Raw genomic sequence first — 13,755 nt, 5'->3', positions numbered from 1 at the left:
TGCCCATATAGTCAATCTTTGTACAAGAAATACTTTGTTCTCACGAATTATAGATCGGAAGCGGTTGAGTTTTTGAGCTGGTGGAATTCGGATTTAATTCCAAAGCAAGAGATAAACTCAGAAACATTCAGTGTGAGAATGGAGACAGTATGCCCCAGTATCTCACGAAGTTCACCCAATGCCGGGATGAACTTGGAAGTGTGGGGGTGACTGTCGGATGAGGATGGTGAGTCTAGCACTCCTTGACCTTCCTAAGAGTTGGCATAGCTACCAGGACTTGATGAATGGAAGGGAGAAACTGCCAAATTGGGAACGACTATGGTCGGACTTGATGCAGGAGGAGATTAGACGGCACACCAGAGACAGTTCTTCATCCATGCAGGATGAGGAGAACTGTGCCTTAGCAAGTAAGGTGAAGAACGGGAAGGAGAAGGGTTCTCTTTCCGAATCTTGTTCTTCCAGTGATGGGAAGAAGTTTGACAAGTCGAAGGTGAGATGCTTTCATTGTCACGAGATTGGTTCACGGTTCAGGAACCTATATGCTCTTGAGGTTCATGATGCATGCAAAGCCTTGAGCAGCGAGGCAATTGATGGAGACTTGGTGGTTGAGAGGGAAGGTATGTTACCTTTCAACATGTAGAGCCAGAAGAAGTCTCTGACGATTATTATGGAGGAGCCACGATTGGTGCAACAACTTTAGGAGGTTGTGGAGGAGCCAGAACAGGGGAAGTTGAGAAGAGATCGAGTAGAGACATCTACTCATGCAGAGACCTCCGGTAGGGGGAAACTTCGAGCCAGGTGGGCTAAGGGATCGCATGCAGCCATACCTCCAAGTAGGAGGTGGGGTGATGTGGATTGATTGTCCCAAGGAGGAGGGGCAAGATCCTTGAGGTACCAAACCTCTTGGATGAGACCTTGCTACGGGAGCCCCAATGTGTAGTAGCAGGAACTGACTGATTGGGTAGAGACAGATGCAGATGGAGCGGCAGAGAGAGCGACAGTGCAAGGAATCCCAGGACAGTGCATAGCTAGCAGGCTGCAACAATGCGAGAGGCACAAGTGTTTTGCACAGTGCTATGTGGCATAGAGAGGTGTGCAATGGTGCGAGATGCATGGAGATGTTGCAGTAGCGCAGATGTCAGAGAGGGAGCACTTGTCAGCAGCAGGTAGAGCTTCAGCATCAGAAGGTGTTTCTAGCCCAACAGGGAGGTCAGTTGGGAGGTGCAGTGCGGATGCAATGCTGGGAGATAGAACCAGCAGCAGCACAGATGCAGTCAGAGATCAAAGTGACAGAGGCTAGAGCAGTCAGATACTGAAGAGCACAGAGATGCAGAGTTTCAGTCGACAGAGGCAATAACAGTCAAAGACTTTGATGACAAAGCAAGTGGACCGGCCAGATGTGTTGCATGGAGAACATTCCAGAGTTACAGGATCGGGTTCGAGAGGAAGCCTTTCTTGTTGAGAGGGAGTTTTGAAAAGTGTGCAACAAGAAATGCTTGTTGAGAATGCAATAAGATGGTGGAGCTTAGTGGAAAGGAGTCGCCTTCACTAAGTGGGCCCGCAGGCAAATTATGGCGCAAGTTCTATTTTTGATCACAGTGTGGGTGATCACAGTGTGGGTGACCAGAGTGTGGGTGACCACAGTGTGAGTGATCACAATATGAGTGATCAAAGTCTATTCTTAGACTGGCTGTCAAAAATAGAAAAGTCAAATATTATTGTCTCATAATAATATTTGGACTATAAACTTGATCTTATTCTCTTGGAGCACTTCAGGATGAGCTATGGATGTGGTACATGCAGATCCCAAAAGGAAATATGTGGTTACCTATGGGATGACTAATATTTGCATGCAGGACTTCAGTTAGAACTCAAGTGAGTTGAGTTTAGTGGATTGGAGGTGCAGTTGATGGAGTTGTGTTCAGTTTAGCTTTGTTAAACTCGTTGTATTTAGTCTAACTGATCAATAGACTAGAGATGAGTTGGGTGAATTAGTTAATAATTAATTCACAAATTATTAACTCATAATGCAACTATAGAATACATCAGTTAACTCAGTTGCATGTCAGTGCATGTTTAGTTCAGTAGGGACAGGTGTTAGAGGATCAAATTGCTATCAGTTGTGACTATAGTTGTGCATGATGATTTGCACAATCAGAGGGATTGAGTATGCCAATGAATTGGCCAATATCAAGAATTGTAGCCTGTGCTCACGTCCAACACAGTGTGAGTGATTATTTGCAGGTCAAATACAAGTTTGGTAAACCATTCTCATTAATTCTTGAGCAGGTATTGAGCTGTGGAGGCAGGCAAGCAGCAGGGGAGATTTGGAGATTAGATCTGAGTTGTATTGTGTGTAGCATGTGGAGATAGTACTGAGTACTTGTGAGGAGTATTGTACTATGTATTGTTACATGATTCAATCACTATAATATACAGATAGTTGGTGTTTTTAGCGAGATGCTTTCCCCGGGAAAATACTATGTTGATATGTGTGATTGATGCTTCTATGTGCGCCTGTGAATGTTTCTGCTTCTATAAATTGATGATCAACGTAGAGGAGGTTATGTATTATGCATGTTCCGCTTATAAGTGTATAATCAGGATAATCTCTGTGAATATGTGTTAAATTATTCAAAATTTCTACAAGTTTTGTAGAGGCAGTGTCTAGGTGGTGTTCTACTCCTTGTCCAGGTTTAATTTAATAAATTTGATTCTACTATTTTTAACAATTCCAAACCCCTACTGAGGTCCTAACACTTGATGTGATTTATCATGAAAAGTTTTGCTTTAACAATAAAAGTTTAAAAAATAGAGTCAAAATAAATGTAAAAAAAAATCATAAAATGTAATTCATGTAAGAAAAGGAATTACATTAAATCATATACAATGGAATTCAAAAGTATAAATATAATGTAATTAATAATAATAATAATAATAAATCAATAATGGAATGTTCATAAAATCAATAAATTGATTTGATTCACATCATAGGTAAAAGTAATACATTTTATAATAATAAACATTAAAAGAGGTGGCAATAGTATACATGGAAATTGAAGAGCCCAAACAATAACTAATAGACTAGCATGTAGAGATGTTAGACTTGGGAGTTCCTACTAGATAGAGGTTTGAATTCCTAGCTTAGAGCTTGAAGAAACCAATACCTCTTAGGAGTGCCCATAGTTTGAAGAAACCAATATCTCTCCACATAACCTTGTATTGACACCTTAAGCACTTAGGTAGAGGTTTGTATTTCTAGCTTAGAGCTTGAAGAAACCAATACCTCTTAAGAATGCCCATATTTTAAAGAAACCAATATCTCTCCACACAGTGGCCCTGTATTGACACCTTAAGCACTTACTAGAAAGGTTCTATTATGATGTAACCAAAGTAAGAATGAACTCCTTCTCATGAAGGGACTTCACCTAATTATGGTTGGTCATCTAAAGCCTTAGAAATAACCATGTTGAGGAACAAGAACAAGCACCCCTAGGAAGACCTACATAAGGTAAATGAAACCACTCACAACCATTACTAGTATGTCAAGTTTATGAAATAACACTTACTTTTGTTTTACAGTTTTCAATCTCGTGCATATCATGACTGTGAGAAACACTTTTAATTTCTGTAATAGGCATGGTTAGCTATACTCTTGAACCATCTGAAAACCACTTTAGTTATAATTAGCTATATTCTTAAACTAGCTTTTCAGACCTTGTTTCTTTTAAGAAAACTAGAATTGAATCATATATGTATATTAAATTTCTAAAACATTTAAATTTGTTTCAGATAAATTCAATAACGCAGATTTACTTTCTCTTTCATAATATTCATAAAATTTTCTTAAAACAGTAGAGAACATACCCGATCTCTGATTCAAACAGCGGAACACTGAACTTCTTTCACCACAATATACTCGGACGACCCAACCTTCGCTGATGAAGATCGCCGGACCCAACTGTTCGCAAACCTTCGCTAAGGAAGATCGCCGGAACCAGCCGTTCGCAAACCTTCGCTAAGGAATATCGCTGGAACCATCCGTTAGCAAAATAAGGCAGCTGATTTCTTAAGTAAGCGTCTTCACTTCTTGTTTGGATGGGTAAGCCTCACAGGTATTTATATGTGTGAGCGGCGTTCCATAGAGCCCAGCGGTTATTTAAAAAATGATTTTTTTTATCTTTAATATTGTTATTTTCGAAAAAGTAGTTTTAAATATGTTTATCTACAATTAAATAAGGAGTTGTGCGATTTTTTGGAGATTCCGGTGACGGAATCCGGCGGAAAAAAAAATATGTGTGAGCCTCGTTTTTTAGAACCCTGCGGTTATTAAAAAAAATATATATATTTTTTTAAATTTAATATTGTTATTTTCGAAAAAGTAGTTTTAAAGATGTTTATCTACAATTAAATATTAATAATTTTTTTTTTTTAATTTGATATTGTTAATTACGAAAAAGTAGTTTGAAAGATGTTTATTTATAATTAATATTAATAATGTTTTCCACGTGTTTAGGGAGCTATGGAACATTATTATTATTATTATTATTTTTACTAAATTGAATTTTAATTATTTTAGGGTTTGAAGTTTTCATTTGTATTTTATTTTTACTAAATTGAATTTTAATTATTTTAGGGTTTGAAGTTTTCATTTGTATTTTTTTTGGGTTAAATAATGATTTTTTTTTGTTTAAAATGTATTTTTGACTTGTCAGTATGGATTGATCACGGTGAAAAACTTATTATTTATTTATTTTTAATGTGTTTTTTACTAAATTGAATTTTAATTATTTTAGGGTTTGAAGTTTTTGTTTGTATTTTTTTGGTTAAATAATGATTTTTTTTGTTTAAAATTTATTTTTTACTTGTAAGTATGGATTGACCACCTTGAAAAACTTTTTAGACAATCCGATTGTAGAGACTTAACTCAAACTTTGAATTTCAGCACATCTTTCCCGGATTTTGGGAAAATCCAGCTGTAAAGTATCTACAAAAACCTTGATTCTATATCTCACTTCATTCATAATAAAGTTAATTTTATTTTAAATTGTGTTTTTTAAAAAGAATATTACAATATTATTGATCCCAGGGAGGCTTTCTAGCAGAGTATGGTTACTATGTCAAATTACATAAAAATGAAAATGAAATGAAATAAATAAAATAGAATTATTAATGTAATGTAATTTAAACATTTTACTTTGTCAAAACGAAATAAAATAGTAGTAAAAATAAAAATGCCCATGGTATTGACTTGTGGTGGGACATAGCATATTTAAAGGGGGGAATTATACCAAACTAGATCCATCTCTTTTCACTCTAAAAGAGGTTTACATCTCAAGATATTTGGTCCCTCTCAGTGCTGGGTAGATCTTGAGTTAAGATTTTTTAGTATCTACAATTTAAATGATTCACTTATACCTTATTTAATTGGCATCCTTATTCAATTTCTTTTCCAAATTTCTTTCCCAATTTACTCAATAGAATAATTTATTAATTTATTAAAAGTCAAATTAATTATTAATATTTTAATAAATAATTATTGATGATGATGATGATGATGATTAACATCCACTAAGGTCAATGTGGTCCATTATACCTTAAGATGAAGAATATAATTGTAATTATTTAGGATCTTACTTCTCTTCTAAAAGAAAGGAAAGAAGCCCACTAAGATCACTATAGTTGGGTTGACTTAGTAAGTCAAGAAGATTGGAATTGTGATAGATGTTAAAGAAATGAGAACAGATGTCATAAGAACCGGACACTCTAAAATAAAGTGTTTTCATCCTCCACTTTATTAGTATCGCAAAGTTGATAGATTCTATCATCCTAGGGAGTCTTGGGAGTAGACCATCACCCGATTTCACTCCGAAGATCGTAAGAGTTAGTTCCAATCTTAGCGATGTTCATCTTTTTCTTCGAGCTCGTTAAAATAGAAAGATAATTGTGGTTCTCAAGGGTGGGGTTGATCACCTCCTTATAATATATTAGCTTCCTCTTACCCTCTAGCTCTTTATCATCCCATAACTTATCCTCAAATTTGGAGGTGATAGTATCTTTGAGACTATCCTTGCTTCCCAAGATGATCTCCTCATTTACCCCCAATGGTTGAGCCAAGACTGGGCATCCTTATGCCACCCAAGCTTGAGGCAAGGTGGGGGTTTTTACTAAAGTTAGAAGCAATTTTACGAAGCCTCTTGGATTCCATGTTGTAAATATTCTTCTTATACATTAGATATTTATACCATGTTTTCAATAAGGGAGAGGCCACCTTCGATCAGGAGGATATGATAGGGGGTATTTCCCTTGATCTTGAGGTTGTAGGTTATGAATTTCTTTTGTATCATCTCAATCTTTCTCCAAGACTCTCTGGACATACTGCAACCGTAGACTTCACAACCATACAGGACAAAAAGGGTGACGACGGTCTCAAAGAGGAACCATTTGTACTCCAATTACAAAGATCAACAACCTTACAATTCTTTTCAAGTGCATAATAAGCTTTCTAGCCTCCCATAATACTTCTCTCAGTGTTGTAATTCCAGTTAAGATGATAAGTGATGTCAATACCTAAATATTTATAAGAAGAGACTTGTTCTAAACAATTGTCATCACAGATGAAATTTCCATGGATGGTCTTTTTGGATTTAATCATCATCACTTTAATCTTGTCTGTATTAACCGCCACACCCATCTCGGAGTAATAGCTATGAAGATTCTTAAGTTGCTTGTCCATGTCCTAATGGCTTCTAGCAAGAAGAACGATATCATCGACGTAGAGGAGAAGAGTGATGATATTACCGGCGAGCCGAGTTCCTTTGCACCTCGTGATTTCTAGACACTCCTCTAACTTATCGATGTAAATACCAAAAAGTGTAGAGGAAAGTGGACACCGTTGCTTAACCTTGATATTGCATTTAGTATCTTTAGACCACCCTTCAGTGGTTTTAATCTTGGCAATAACCATCTCGTAGAGGCGAATCACAACAATCTTCAACTCGGGAGGAATGATGACCTCATCAAGCATGTTCCAAAGCTTATCCTAGGGAACAGTGTTAAAGGATTTTCTAAAGTCCATAAAGCAAGAAAATAGATCAACTTTACTCTTGCAACATTCCTTGGAAATGATGCTGAGAGTGACGAGATGGTTGATAGTCAAATGGTCTCTCCTAAAACCATATTTCCCTTTAGCTCTTTTACCATGGCTATCAAGCCAATCTCTAATCTTCTTTTCCAAAATGAGACCATAAAGCTTAGCTAGGATGTGGCTAGTCATAATGATCTTGTAATTAGCGGGAACAGTTTTGTCCCCATTCTTGAAGATAAGCACAATAAGGCTTTGTGTCCAAGGCTTGCGGAAGCCAAGTTTTACAGCCAAATTGAGAAACTTATGAAGATGAGGAATAAGGATAGATCTTCCCAGCTTTAAGATCTCAGCTTGGTATCCTTCAATGTCTTTACCTTCCCCCCTGGCGATCTTATTAATCCTAGACTCAACGTCTTCAAGATAAAATATATCTTCCTTAATAGGGGTGCTAACGATGTTGTCCATGGTGTCTCAGGAGTCATACAAATTCTTAAGATAGATGTCCCACTTTTCTAAGGGGATTAACTGATTATCTTTAGATTTGCGAACAAGCCCATTCCACCAAAAATTTCTGGGTGCAACTTTAGAGAGGAGAAGAATATGCTCTTGTTTCTTATTAATATATGACTGCTTATTCTCTTTAATGAGGGATTTGTATATACTAATATTTCAGAGCTTTGCATTTTCGTTAGGAGCGTCACGAATAGTTTTCCTAGAACTCTTGCAGTCCTTGTCATACCAAGGATTGGAATTTCTATTGATCTTATTATATGATGATGCAGGAGCATGAGACTTGGAGGGAAAATCTTCAAACTTATTCCAAAAACACAAAAAAATCTACAAGCAAAGGAGTGGGATCCTTTAGCCATAAATTTCCATGTTTTTCTAGTTTAACATAGATATAGAATTTAGGAACAAATCATGTTGTAATAAATGTTAATAGTTAGGCCATAGTGGAGGTTCTCAAGGAGAATACCTCACTGAACTGATAGGATTAGTTAAGAAAAGTAGAGGTTCTCGAGGAGGATGTCTCGCAAAACTGATAGTTGTATTAAATAAAGCCCCTATTTTAGGAACTGGTTGTTAACATAAACCGGTATCTATGTAAGTTTAATGTTATTGTAATGGGATTTTGACCACATGCCTTTATCACATATTTTTCAAAGGAAGAGGGGTGTTTTCTTTGTGTATTGGCCGATCCTGGAGACACGGTGACCTCCGAAAGCCTTTCTGCGCATTAGAACGGTATTTGCCTGTTAATTGGTATTTAAGCGTGTCGGTTTCATTACTTTTCTTCTGAGTCGTAATGACAGTGATTTGGCCTTATTTTTTCCAACTAACACTTTGGTTGAAGCCTTTGGAGTGCATTTCCTTTATATCAATGAGCCCTAGTTCTTTATTTGTATTACAGAGTTTTGCAGGCAAAACTATGTTTTACACAGGAAAACCCTGAAAAGACTTAGCCGAAATGGAGTTCCGGACCTGAATTCTTATCATATCTGGCTTATACCCATATCGGGTCTGAACCAATATCCCATCGCAAAACTATAGTGGAGAGGATCTAACCCTTTAAAGTGCCGAAGTCCAATGTAGCGACACCTCAGACCTAAAATATTATAGGGAGGCTTTGATAACTTATCAGGTCCGCGAGTGTTATCACATCGCAAGTCTCAATGGGAAGCGCTTAGCGGGGTGTATTTGAATCACTGATAGCGATTGCTGATAGGCCACATGTTATCGCATCAGAGGAGTAATGTTTTGTTCTCGTCCTTTGGGAACTGCTGATAGCAATTGCGATAGTGTATAATGTTTTTCCCTTGGAAAAAACTCGTCGATAGTGTATCTCTGTGTATGAATGCTTTCCTTTGTAAAAGCCCGTCGATAGTGTATTTCATGTGAAATAGCATTACGGTAGTGAAACTCTGTCGATAGTGCATTTCTGTGTAAAATCACATTATGGTTGTGTGAGACCGCCGATAGTGTATTTTATGCACAATCGTGCTAATTCCACCCAAAAGCCCTCCGATAGTGTATTTGATAATTTCCATAAAATTATAGTCCCGATAGAGGAAAAGAGGCTCTATGATATAAATTGTGCTTGATAACAACGGTTGGTGTGATTAAAGGGCAAAGAGTGGCGATTTGAAGAAAAAAGGGAATTTTTATAACAATCAGTCGAGAAATAGATGACTGATACTCTAGTGAGAGGAGAAGAAGGAATTCCATTAGACTTAGATGAAATTTTTTAAGGACTTGCCAGATTTTCTATATCGCGTGCACCCAGGCCACCATTAGTGGTATTAGAGAAACCTTTTAACACTGAATTGAATCTCAGAAGCGAAAGAAGGAAGGCTAATATGGCTTTCAAAGTTGGAAGAGGACGAGGACATGGTAGAAGAAGATGGCCAGTTGCAAATGCTGAGGTGATGGAAGCTATGCAACAGATGCAAGTAAGATTAGAGTCATTAACAACAAAGAGAAATATAGATGATGGGGATGTTAGTGAGCCTGAGGTTGAAGCTGAAGGAGAGGAGGAAGTTGTAGCAGTTACTCCTGAGATGAGATTCTTCGAGTCAGTGTTGAGATCCACAGCTAGGCCAAAGACTAAGGTTTCAATATATGAAGGAGGACTGAAGCCAGAAGAATTGATAGACTAGACTAATGGCATGGATTAATTCTTTGACTATGAAGAAACATAAGAGGAGAAGAAAGTGAAGTTTTATGTCACCAAGCTAAAAGGGCATGCAACGGTTTGGTGGGATGGAGTGCGGGCAGAAAGAAAGAGACTTGGCAAGCAACCTATCAAGAATTGGAGTAGGATGGTAGCAAAGCTAAGAGGTAAGTTTCTACCAAGTAATTATCAGAAAACCTTGTTTAGACAGATGCAGAATCTTAGACGGAGGTCTATGACAGTGAAAGAGTACACAGAGGAATTCTATAAGGTAAGCATAAGACCTGGACAAACTTAGGATACATATGAGAAGGTGGCTAGATATGTGAATGGTCTTAGGATGGACATTCAAGATGAGATAAGTATATTATCTCTTAAAATAGTAGAGGAAGCTTATCAGATGGTACTGAAAGTTGAATAAAAGCTCATGAGGAAGTAGTCTGCCAGAGGGAGAGGTACTTTCCGAGGAAGGGGAAATCAAGGTGGTAGAGGAAGATCTACAACACCTAAAGATGGAGCTAGCAGCAGCTCAACCCAGCATGGTGATGCAAGTGGAAGAGGGAGTTTTTCTAGAGGTAGAGGAGGCAGAGGAAGAGGAAAAGAAGCAAGATGTTACAGATGTAACAAACTCAGACACAGAGCTTTTGAGTGCCCAGATAATGCAAGAACAAGCTAGAGGAATGAAATTGTTGCTCTAGTTGAGGGAAAAGAAACAACAACAACAGTGGTAGAAGAAGAAAACATACCAGAGCGTGGAGAATCTTTGGTAATCAATAAATTTTTGCTCAAGCCAACAAAGGAGATAGTTGAACCATCACAAAGAAAGACTTTGTTCAGAACAGTGTGTAAGGTTCAAGGGAAATGTTGTTAGATGATCATTGGTAGTGGCAGCATTGATAATTTGGTATCTACAAAAGTGGTGGAGAAATTGAAGCTGAAGATAATGAAACATCCAACCCCTTACAAGGTGTCATGGTTACAAAAGGGACATCAGCTGTTAGTGAATGAACAATGTGAAGTGGAGTTGGAGTTGGGCAAATATAAGGACAAAATTGTATGTGATGTGATGCCAATGGATGTGTGTCACATATTGCTTGGAAGACCTTAGCAATATGACAGAGGAGTTATGCATGATGGGAAACGAAACACTTACAATTTTGGTAAAGATGGTATCAATCATACGTTGTTGCCTATGAAAGGAGAAGATGCATCAGGAAAGAAGACTGATCCAAAAACTCTGTTACTGGGAGGGAAGGAATACTTGCAACAGATTAAAGAGAATGAGGTAAATTTTGCTGTAATCTGCAAGCCCAAGGTAATAATGACTTCCACTAAAGTTTCTGATTTACCTATTGAAATTCAAGAAATGTTGAACAACTATTGTGATATCATTGTTGATGATTTACCTAATGAGTTTCCACCCATTAGAAGAATCAGCCATCATATAGATTTGATTCCTGGAGCAAGTATACCTAACAAAGTAGCTTACATAATGACTCCTACAGAAAATGAAGAGGTTAGGAAGTAGGTTCAGGAACTGCTTGACAAAGGGATGATCAGAGAAAGCTTGAGTCCTTGTGCAGTACCAACAGTCTTGAGTCCAAACAAACATGGAGGCTGGAGAATGTGTACAAATTCAAGAGCCATCAATAAATTCACAATCATGTACATATTTCCTTTACCCAGAATTGAGGATTTAACGGATTTCTTGAGTGGAGCAAAGTATTTTTCAAAACTAGATCTTAAAAGTGGACATCATCAGATAAGGATAAGAGAAGGGGATGAGTGGAAAACTGCCTTTAAGACAAATGAGGGATTGTATGAGTGGAGAGTAATGCCTTTTGGGTTATCAAATGCACCAAGCATGTTTATGAGACTCATGAATGAAGTTCTTAAAGAATTCATTGGTAAATTTGTAATAGTATAACTAGACGATATATTAGTTTACAGCAGGTCTAAGGAGGAGCACATGAGACATCTTAATTATGTCTTACAAAGGCTACAACAAGAGAAATTATTGTTGAATTTGAAGAAGTGTTCATTCATGAAAGAAGAGCTAGTGTACTTGGATTTTCTTATTTCTGCTGAAGGGCTGAAGATGGATCTAGAGAAGATCAAGGCAATCATGGAGTGGCCTTCACCTAAAAGTGTTTTTGAGGTAAGAATTTTTCATGGTCTTGCTAGTTTTTATAGAAAATTCACAAAGAATTTTAGTAAGATCAATGCACCTATTATTGAGACCATTAAGAAGGACAAACAACAATTTAGATGGACTGTTGAAGGAAAAAAGAATTTTCAGTTGTTGAAGAAGAAAATCACTGAAAAGCCTATTTTGGTTCTACTTGATTTTAGTAAACCTTTCCAAGTGAAGTGTGATGTTAGTGGAGAAGCAATTGGAGGTGTTTTAAATTAGAAAGATAGGCCTATAACATATTTTAGTGAAAAGTTGAATGATTCCAAAAAGAAGTATTCTTCTTATGATAAGGATTTCTACACAGTTGTGCAGTGATTGAAGAAGGGGAGGCATTATCTAATGTCAAAGGAGTTCATACTTTATTCAGATAACCATGCACTACAGTATATTATGCAGTAGCCAAAGCTTAGCCAGAAACATGCTAAATGGGTAGAGTATCTTCAAGGTTTCCATTTTGTCTTGAAACATATAAATGGCCAATCAAATAATGTTGCAGATTCCTTAAGTAGGAGAAATATATTACTTCAGGAGAGGCAAATTCAGGTGTTAGGTTTTTATTTTCTTAAAGAATTATATGAGACAGATTCAGATTTTAAAGAGGCATTTGAAACTTGTAAGAATCCTGTTTTGATGGATAGGAGTAAATGGTTGGATTATTTCTTACAAGATGGACTGTTGTTTAAGAGAAATCAGCTGTGCATACCAAACTATTCTATGAGGGAGAATTTAATCAAAGAAAAACATAGTGGAGGACTTGCAGGACATTTTGGTATAGAGAAGACTTTTGAACAGTTGAACAGATTTTATTTCTGGCCAAAAATGAGATCTGATGTGGAAAAGTATGTGAGAACTTGTAAAATTTGTCAATATGCAAAGGGAAGAAGCCAAAACACAGGTTTGTATGTTCCATTACCAATTCCAGATAGACCTTGGGATATGGTAAGTATGGATTTTGTTTTGGTCTTACCGAAGACTCAAAGGGGTAATGATTCAATTTTTGTTGTAGTGGACAGATTTTAAAAAATGGCACATTTTATTCCATGTTATAAAACTAGTGTTTCTACTCACATTGCTAACTTGTTTATCAAGGAGATGGTACGATTGCATGGGTTTCCTAAGAGTATTGTCTCAGACGGAGATTCCAAATTTGTTGGACATTTTTGGAGGACATTATGGAAGAAATTGGGAACTAAACTGAGTTTCAATTCTGCCTATCATCCACAAACTGATGGACAGATTGAAGTTGTGAACAAGAGTTTGGGCAATCTTTTAAGGAGTCTTACTGTAGAAAACCCAAAACAGTGGGATCAAGTGTTGGCACAAGGTGAATATGCATATAATGACTCACCTAATAGGAGTACAAGACAGAGTCCATTCCATATTGTTTATGGAATGCATCCAAGAGGAGTATCTTAGTTGAGAAACATGGGAAAAGAAGAGACGATAAGTGTAGAGGGAGAAGATTTTGCTTCAGAAATGCAAGCAATACATGAGCAAGTGAAATAATAGCTGCAAGATAGAAACATCAAGTACAAGACCAGAGCAAACATGAGAAGAAGAGAGGTGAAATTTGAAGTTGTATATTTGGTATTGGCACACCTCGGAAAGGAAAGATTTCCAAAGAGGGAGTATAATAAATTAAAGTTCAAGAAAATTAAACCATGCAGAGTATTAAGGAAGTTTTCTGCAAATGCATATGAGATTGAATTACCCCCCAATGTTGGGATATCTCCAATTTTCAATGTTGCTGACCTATACAGGTATGAAGGTGAAACTGCAGATGATACAACACAAGATCAAGAG

At 37.0% G+C, this 13,755-nt stretch overlaps 1 protein-coding gene across 1 annotated transcript in view; it reads right to left on the bottom strand.

Moving 5' to 3' along the window:
- Window positions 1–7,552, bottom strand: part of LOC149186615 (homeobox-leucine zipper protein PROTODERMAL FACTOR 2-like) — a 31,519-nt gene extending 23,967 nt beyond the window's left edge. The window contains exon 1 of the mRNA XM_089409397.1: window positions 7,201–7,552. Within this exon, the coding sequence (XP_089265523.1) occupies window positions 7,201–7,552 (352 nt within the window). The remainder of the gene's footprint in view (window positions 1–7,200) is intronic.
- Window positions 7,553–13,755: the final 6,203 nt, after the last annotated feature.

Source organism: Pinus tabuliformis, chromosome 3_1 (genome assembly GCF_031772625.1).
Source record: "Pinus tabuliformis cultivar Carrire ecotype Pingquan chromosome 3_1, CPIR1, whole genome shotgun sequence".
Classification (NCBI taxonomy): domain Eukaryota; kingdom Viridiplantae; phylum Streptophyta; class Pinopsida; order Pinales; family Pinaceae; genus Pinus; species Pinus tabuliformis.
Note: the sequence above shows the minus strand (reverse complement) of the source record. Positions and strands in the feature narration are given on the sequence as shown.